We start from the raw sequence: 9,295 nt of genomic DNA on the forward strand, positions 1-9,295 counted from the left end.
ATGTTATTGAGAAGAAACCTCAATTCCTATACCATGTGTCTATGATGAACAGACAGCCAAACTTCATGAGTGCGATGTGATAATCTTTCATTTGCTATTGTTTTTTTAATTGGTATATACTGTGTCACAATGGATACAAGCCATGTGAGCATAGGGATATTGAAATAAGCAATGTAACTCTCTCTCTCTCCAAGAACAATTAAAATGTATGTAGTAGTCCACACTTGAGCAAATATTCTCAGTGTGATACAAGTTTATAAATGGTTGGTTTTCCATCTTTAGTGGGAATATATCCAAAAACTTCTGCACTGCAGAAAATCCCTCTGAGTACTAGGATTGTGGAACTTCTTTTCTGTTTGTCCTGGTTTACTTTGCCAAAGTAGTGTGAAAATGTAGTGTATTTCACAATATCGGAAATTTATGAACATAGCATGGTAAAGCTCTGAGCTCTTCCATTTCTCTTCAAATTTGTGAAAAATATTATAGAGAAGAAGGATTCTACAAATGTGAGCCATGTAATACCAGTCTTACCATTACAGGCATGCAAAACCAAGCGTAATGAAGGGGAACCCATGAATGTAAACAAAGTGATAAAATCTTAAGATGTGATTCTTCTTTCCAATTAGACCAAATTGTAAAATTAATTCCTACAGATAAAAAATATTCATAGGTATAGTGAATGTGGCAAAGCTTTCACATGTGCCAATTACCTTTGCAGGCATAAAAGAAGTCTTACTGGAGAGAAACCCTATGAAGGCATTCAGTACTGTGAAACCTTTCTACATCACAGTAGTCTCCAAATGCAGAAAATAACACACACTGGAGAGAAATGCTACAAATGCAGTCAATGTGGTAAAGCCTTTGCAGGACACCATACTCTCCAAATACATGAAAGAACACATAGTGGAGCGAAAGCCTATGAATGTAAGCAATGTAGTAAATCCTTTGCCTCTCACAATCAATTTCAAAAACATGAAGGAATTCATACTGGAGAGAAACCTTATAAATGTGATCAATGTGGTAAAGCCTTTGCACAACACAGTCATCTTAAAAAGCATAAAGTAACACATACTGGAGAGAAACCTTACAAATGTAATCAGTGTGGTAAAAGCTTTGTTTATTCTAAATCTTTACGAGTACATAAAAGAACACATACTGGAGAGAAGCCCTATGAATGTAATCAATGTGGCAAAGCCTTTGCATATCAAAGTTCTTTCCAAGTACATAAAAGAATACATACGGGAGAGAAACCTTATAAATGTAATGAATGTGGTAAAGCCTTTGCCCGAAACAGTGAACTCCGAACACATGAAAGAATTCATACTGGAGAGAAACCTTACAAATGTAATCAATGTGGGAAAGCCTTTGTACGTCACGATGCACTTCAAAGGCATGAAAGAATACATACTAGAGTGAAACATAAAGAATGTAATCAATGTAGTAAATCCTTTGCTTCTCCTGCTCAACTTCGAAAACATGAAAGAATTCATTCTGGAGAGAAACCTTTCACATGTAGTCAATGTGGTAAAGCCTTTGTACGTCAATATGATCTTCAAAGACATGAAAGAATACATACTGGAGAGAAACCCTATGAATGTAAGCAATGTAGTAAATCCTTTGCTTCTCATAATCAACTTCGAATACATGAAAGAATTCATACTGGAGAGAAACCTTACAAATGTAATCAATGTGGTAAAGCCTTTGCACAACTCAGTCATCTCAAAATGCATAAAATAACACATACTAGAGACAAATACAATGAATGTAAGCAATGTAGTAAATCCTTTGCTTTTCATGGTCTACTTCAACTACATGAAAGAATTCATACTGGAGAGAAACCTTACAAATGTGATCAATGTGGTAAAGCCTTTGCACAACACGGTCATCTCAAAATGCATAAAATCACACATACTGGAGAGAAACCTTACAAATGTAATCAGTGTGGTAAAGGCTTTGCCTATCATAGAACTTTCCAAGTACATAAAAGAACACATACTGGAGAGAAGCCCTATGAGTGTGAGCAATGTGGCAAAGCCTTTGCATATCAAAATTATTTCCAAGTACATAAAAGAATACATACTGGAGAGAAGCCCTATGAATGTAAGCAATGTGGCAAATCCTTTGTTTCTCATGCTTCACTTCGAAAACATGAAAGAATTCATACTGGAGAGAAAACTTATTAATGTAGACAATGTTGTAAAGCCTATTCACAATCAAGTCACCTCCAATTGCATAAAAGAACACATACTAAAGAGTAACCTCATGAATATAACCAAAGTGATCTTGAAAGTTGTGGTGGTTTAAATATACTTGGCCCATGGCAAGTGGCAGTATTAGTGAGTATGGCCTTTCTGGAGTAGATGTGGCATTTGAGAAAGTCTGTCACTGTGGGCTTAGACTCTGAGATCCTATGCTTAAGCTCCACCCAGGGCAAAAGAGACTTCTGGCTGCCTTCTGATCAAGATGTCGAATTCTTATCTCCTCCAGCACTACGTGTGCTTAGACACTGACCTTTTTTCCCACCTTAATGATAATAGACTGAATCTCTGCATCTATACACTACTCGCAATTAGATGTTCTTTATAAGAGTTGCCTTGGTCATAGTGTCTTTTCACAGCAATAAAACCCAAATTAAGACAAACAGCATAAAAGATACTACACTGGAGAGAAGCTGACAAGCAGATAGTTCTCTGCATCTTTGATAACAGATATAACATGTTTTAAATAGTCTATTCTTCCTTCTCTTCTCTCCTTCCATTTTTCCTCATCTGTATTCTTCTAAATCTCCTTTTCCTTGCCATTTCTTTTTTTACCCCCATGAGGACAGTGATTTATTAAGATAGAATCTCACATGTATTCCAGAGTAGTCTTGAATTAAAAATCCTCCTACCACTACCTCTTGAAGGCTGAGATTGTAGTTGTGTATATCATGCCCAGGTTTTTCAAGCAGAAATCCATGAGATGTGGAACCCTGAGCTAGAAATTTTTGAGAAATTGATAAGTTGATGGCAATATTGAGAAATAAATTCAGAGAGAACAGTCATGCCTCCACTTCTGTTAGCTCCTGGAAGACCACTACTGGAGGGATATGGAGTAAAGCTTAGGCATAATTATAAAGCAGCCTGTTTTCACTTGAGACAATAAGAGGCACCAAAATGACAAAGAAGGACTAGAGCTTAAAGCATAGTAAAGGCCTTCCCAAGCCAGACAAGGACTCCAGGAGATGCTCTGACAGATTTAGTGATCCTTGGCCCAAGACAACCAACCCCATTGTGTTAGGAGGTGTAAGAGATGGTTCCAAGGTACTTCCGTCTAGCTTCAGATAGTGTTTATTTTTAACTCAGTCACATATTGGATAGAGTAGAGATGAGTATCTTTAACATGGCAGTCTTTCTAGACCATTATCCATATCCAAAGAGCATCAGAACATGGGATCTGCTGCTGACACATGGAAGCAATTCCAGAAATATCCCAGTTATGTAAATATTTGTTTTTGAAATGTTTAATTACAAGTTTCTTCAGAATTTGGAAGGTTCATATGAAGAACACACAATGAACAGAGTGCCTTTAGCTATGTTACTGATGGGCAGGGAAAGAAACCACCTGTGAATTTTCCTTAAATGTTTCCTTCCTGTATTCTTTTACATCATGCAAAGCATGAACTTTGATTGGTCTCTGAGGTCTTGCACCGTTTCTCCTTGGTATTATTGCCTGATGATCAGGTAATGAATTCTGGTCTTTACTGTGCATGCAGAGATCAAGATTTCCTAATAACTCAATGTGTTTTCTTAGAATCAACATTGTATTGAATATGTAAAACATCTAGACTGATTTACAGTGTAAGTAGCATTTGTCTGTGTTCTGTGCTGTTACTACACAATTCTACATGCATTGAATGTAGTTTAACTCCACTACATTGTTTTGGCTGCTCACTATTACTTATTGATCATCTATCTCCCAGGAAGCACATTATACAGTGAAACTACCTTTTCATTGTGTTGTTTCTTGAAATTTGCACTAGAAAACATTAAATTAAAAAGTGTTATTTCTCTGGAGTATGCTCAGCAATTAGTTTTGTATCAGGAAATTAAGAGCAGCTTTCAGTTGCATACAGTCACAGTTAACAGAGTCTGCTATGGTCAAGTGCAATGCATATTTCTTCCTTCTAGTCATCTTGATGAACTACAAAGTTGTTCATTCTCAGAAAACTAAACTTAAATAATTAACTAAGTTATGGATATAGTGACTGGGAAATTATGTGAAGAATAAAACTGCACTGGAGAGATGGCTCAGAGGTTGAATGCACTGACTGTTCTTCCAAGGCCCTGAGTTCAATTCCCAACAAGCCCATGATGGCTCACAACTATCTGTAATGTAATCTTGGAGCCCTCTTCTGGGATAGAGGCAGAACACTGTACAGAATAAAGGAATAAATCTTTAATCATAATAAAAGAATAAAAATGCAAAATCCGTGCCCAAAAAAGGGAGAATTCTTGTTTTCCCTTCATAAGAAGGTAGGTGAAACTTATTTGAGATGGCAAAAGGCTCTATGGCTGTTTGAAGAAGATGGTATGTTACCTAGATGCTTTAATTAGCACCTAAAGTACAGATCATAATATTTCCTTTTATGTGGGAGGGCAGTCATGCAAAATACATGTAATTGGGCAAGTTTGCACATCCTCTCCTCCAGCTAGAGGACTGATCACATTGGGAATAGGCTACTGAAAATGTGCTTCAAAGACTCACCCACCTGGAAACAGTTTTGTTTTTTTTTTTTAATTAAAGACTGTGAAAACTTTTTAAAATTTATTTTTAATTTAAAATCTTTTATTTTTAAAATGTGTTTTATATATTATATAACTATTACATTAAATTATAAAATTCTTATAATATTTTTCAAGTAAAATAAGCATCAAACATGAACATTTGTTTAGAGGAAATTTACTCTACACATTATAGCACCTTTCTTAGAGTTAGTCTTTCATCTTCATCTCAATGCTGTCTTCTACTTGTGTCCTACTTAAGGTGTCCTAGACACAAGGTGACACTAGAAAATAGACTTCTGTAGGAATGCTGCACTCTATTTGACGAGTTCAACAGAAAAAAAAACCATAAACTTTAACAAAGAAGAAATGAAACAGTGGGAATGAGTCATTCATTACTGTGGAAGAAAAATAGAAATCCTGATGAAAACAAAAGATTGATTCTCACACCTACTATCTACCAACAATCTCTTCTACCACATCCACAATCTGTGAACTCTCCTATGCCTATGTGTAGAGGGACACCATGATATCTCACTGATAAATGTCTTACATGTGAAAATCTGGTTCAGTCATGAGGAAAAGTTTTCTTGAAAATAGCATCCTCAAGAGGAACAGAAATGACCAGGCCCCAGACCACTCCTACCATCAGTAATGGGCCTGTTCTCCACTAGCAGCCACCACTGCCCTTCTTCCTGCCTGTACCTGGATGATATCAGAAGAATCAGATTCAAATGCATAAGTCTTTTCTCAGAAGATGAGATTTAAAGGATGTGGCTGAAAGAGTAAGAGAAAAGGCAAGCATCTACCACCAGTCTTAACACAGCATTATGGGGGCTCTTTGTCTCAGCTCAAACATGCTTAGTGTTAGGAAATTCTGAGGTGAGAAATAGCCAGTACAGGCATATTGACAGCATAAGACCTGACAGCTTGATAGAGTGAGTAGTAGTTAGCTGATGGCCAGTCCTGCTATTACTCATCAATCATTGGAGCTGTTTCATGCAGGAGCCAACAACCCCAGAATTCCTGGTCACTTCCAACATGTCCTTGTGCTCATAGCCTCATTATAAGGAACTGACCTATAGTACACTTAATTAACATTAAATATTACTATGGGTGCCTTCTTAGTGTAGTAGGCAGCGCGTCAGTCTCATAATCTGAGGTCCTGAGTTCAAACCTCTGAGTGGGCAACCTCAGTTTTTAACACTAATAATTAAACCTTTAATTTTATCCAGGCAGTGGTGGCTCACGCCTTTAATCCCAGCACTTGGGAGGTGGAGGCAGGCAGATTTCTGAGTTCTAGGCCAGCCTGGTCTACAGAGTGAATTCCAGGATACCCAGGGCTACACAGAGAAACCCTGCCTCGAAAAAACCAACAACAACAAACTTACATATACTTATTGAACTCGATGTACCAGGATTTTTGTTCCATGCTTTATAGGGATTATCTCATTGTAGAAATATTCCCATAGAAAACAGCTTTAACTTAAAATATTTTGAAACTTAAGCTTTAGTTGACTGAAAATTGTACATATATGGAAAACACACTTACTAAGGAGACTGATTAAATGAGGCTTTCAAGTTCTCCATTTGGACTGTGTGTGTGCACAAGCATAATAACTCTGGTAAGTGTGTTCAGTGTGTACTTTTGTACTGTGCTCTGTCCTAGTAGACTAGTAACCCTTTATCCATGGGAAATGAATGATGAGACTCCAGTGGAATAGCACCAAGCCTTATGCATGCTGTTTTTCTGGGCATGAATGTTGGTGATAACCTTTAGCCTATAAATTAAATACAGTAACAGGTTAACAGCAATGTTTAAATGTATGCTACAGTAAAAGTAACACAAACCAGCTGTTTTTTTCCTTAAAATATGTGCACAGTTTTTCCTGTGATGATGCAAGATGGCAGTGCCACTCAATAGTAAGATAAAGAGAGCCAGAAAACACAAGCACTGTGGCAGTAATGGGCTTCTATGCAAGGGTCATCTGAACACAGAGCTGCAGTGACAGTAGGTTTGAGAAAGAGACAGTGATGGAGCAACACACGGGTGGGTGATATATGCAGACTGGATACAGGACAAAGGGATTGTTTACATCTTAGGTAACACAGAAAGACAGAACAAAACTGTGCCTTGGGCTTTTCGGTTCCTAAGTTAGTCATGGCACAGATCTCATACAGCTTTCAGAGAACACCTGCATTGCTTAGGTTGCCTTCCTCATCTAACTTGGTCCCTCTTCTCTTCTCTGAGCTTCTGTAGCCCTCACTTCCTGTCCAACTAGCTCTGCCACTCATCTCTCATGTTGATAGCCCATTCTTCTCTGGACCATAAACAGGTGGTACTCAGGCTCTTCTGTAGACTTCTCTGATGCTGGCATGTCACCCCTCCTTTTTCTGAGAGCTTCACTTTTTCTCATATGAACAATAGGAATTATACTACTCACATCATGTTGGCCAATGTGTGCATTACTCTAAATAACATGCAAAGAGATCACTACACTAATGTTAGATATCTGTAGTGCAATTTGCATAAGATCCAATGTACTAAAATATGATATTCATATAACATTTACTTTTTAAATTTTTTGACAAGAATTATTTTATTGTGTGTATAGTGTATGATGAATGTGTGGACACATACATATTATGGCACATGTGTGAAAATCAGGACAACTTTGTGGAATTGTTTTTTTTACTTTTGCCTAAGCTCTGGGATTGCACTCAGTTCTTTAGGTTTATGTGATACGTGCTTTCTCTCTCTCTCTCTCTCTCTCTCTCTCTCTCTCTCTCTCTCTCTCTCTCTCTCTCTCTGAGCCATGTTGCCAGCCCTTACATAGCTTTCTAGAAGTGTATTTCTTGGGAATAAACACGGAACAATCTATTCAGCCTGAACCTTGACCAGGGACCTATCTACTGCTTCTGCATCATCAGCATTAGCCCCTAAGTCAGCCCTCTCCAAAGACCCAGACACTCAGATTTCTTCCTCAATTTTGAGATTGGGCTGCTGAAATACTAGATCCTCTGTGCTGTAGAGTGAATGTTTATGTCCTCTGGAAGCTGTGTGTGGTAACTGGGACCACAGGTTAATGTGATTATGAGCCTTTGGCAGATTATCAAGTCACAAGTATGTATCCCTCAAGGAGTACTCATGAGTGTGATTCTAGCCTTAGAAAAGAGACCCTGAGAGCGCCAGTATTCCATCTGCCATGGGAACACTGAAAGAAGATGTGTCAGGGAATGGATCTGTGGACCTTAGCAGATACCTAAACTTGCATACTCACTTAGTATTTCCAGTGTTTCTGTGCTGGAAATTTATGTGACTTTTTTATAGTGACAGACAATCTCTGCTGGGTCTTGGAAGTGGAAACGTGCATGGCACATGCACCATCTGCAAAGCTGTCTGTAGTGTTGTGTAGATGGCAGCTTTATGAGAGCAAAGACCAATGCCCATGTGGTCCTGTACAAGTGGGGCAATACCCTTTGTCCCCAATTTCTTATTTCTAGCTCTACTCCTTATAGCAGGAGTCCTACTAAATTGGAAGATGCTAGTTCTCTGTAACTGTCTTTCCATTACTATTATCTTCCATCAGCTATTTTTCTTTAAACTAAAAGAACATTCTATCTTCAGTTTTCTTTTCTATTTTAAAAAAAAAGATTTTTAAAAATTATTTGTAGATACACTGTAGCTGTCTTCAGACACACAGTAGAAAAGGGCATGGGATCCCATTACAGATGGTTGTGAGTCACCATGTGGTTGCTGGGAATTAAACTCAGGACCTATGAAAGAACAGTCGGTGCTCTTAGCTGCTGAGCCATCTCTCCAGCCTCATATTTACAGATTTTATTTTCTTGAATTCATGGGCTTTTTCACAGGTCCATGTACTCCTTACTATCCATGAGGTTGTGTCTTTTGAGGGTTCTGGGTACCTAAATTTTATATTACAAACTGAAAATATCCTTCACCATCCCCTGAATCTTACTGACCATTGTCCTGTCTGCTGCTGTTTCCATGCTAGTAAATAGCAGGTGGTGAGCTGCATTGAGACACTGACATGCAAGGACTCCAACCCTCTATCAAAGCAGTGACCTGCCACTAAGTTCTGTCTTTTAACCTGTGTCTCATTCTGGGGAAAACAGATTGCTTTATGACATTAGTATTCATACAATAGCATTTTACTTATTTTATTGTACTATGGAAAACCAGTAAAGGTCACTATCTCATGTGGACATTAGATCATGTTATAATGTAACTTGGTGCAGATAGCCTACCTATATCCTGTGCAGGATACTGTCATGGGGTAGAATCTAAAGTACAATTTAGATGTTGTGCCTGCCAATTGGTATCCCTTAAAAAAGATGGTCTTGTTTGTTTCTCTTCCCTTTTTAACCTTTTAAAATTGATTTGCACCTACCCTGGGCTTTTTCTTAGGCTGTTTTCTTTCCAGTTCTGTCTCCATGGTCATCTAACTTACTTCTAGCTTTCTATGTGGTCTTTTTCCATTGCTTTTCCCTCTATCATTTTCCAAATTACT

General features: G+C 38.0%; 1 protein-coding gene across 4 annotated transcripts in view; it reads left to right on the plus strand.

The window, feature by feature from the left end:
- AB010352 (cDNA sequence AB010352) overlaps positions 1-8,926 on the plus strand; it is a 24,893-nt gene extending 15,967 nt beyond the window's left edge. For 3 of the 4 annotated variants that reach the window (XM_011249627.3, XM_030255018.1, XM_030255017.1), the window contains one exon: positions 719-8,926. In XM_011249627.3, the coding sequence (XP_011247929.1) occupies positions 719-2,183 (1,465 nt within the window). In that variant the 3' untranslated portion in view covers positions 2,184-8,926. The remainder of the gene's footprint in view (positions 1-718) is intronic. The other variant, NM_001378279.1, reaches the window with a different exon arrangement.
- The last annotated feature ends 369 nt before the right edge of the window (positions 8,927-9,295 follow it).

The sequence above is a fragment of the Mus musculus genome, chromosome 5 (assembly GCF_000001635.26).
Source record: "Mus musculus strain C57BL/6J chromosome 5, GRCm38.p6 C57BL/6J".
NCBI lineage: Eukaryota > Metazoa > Chordata > Mammalia > Rodentia > Muridae > Mus > Mus musculus.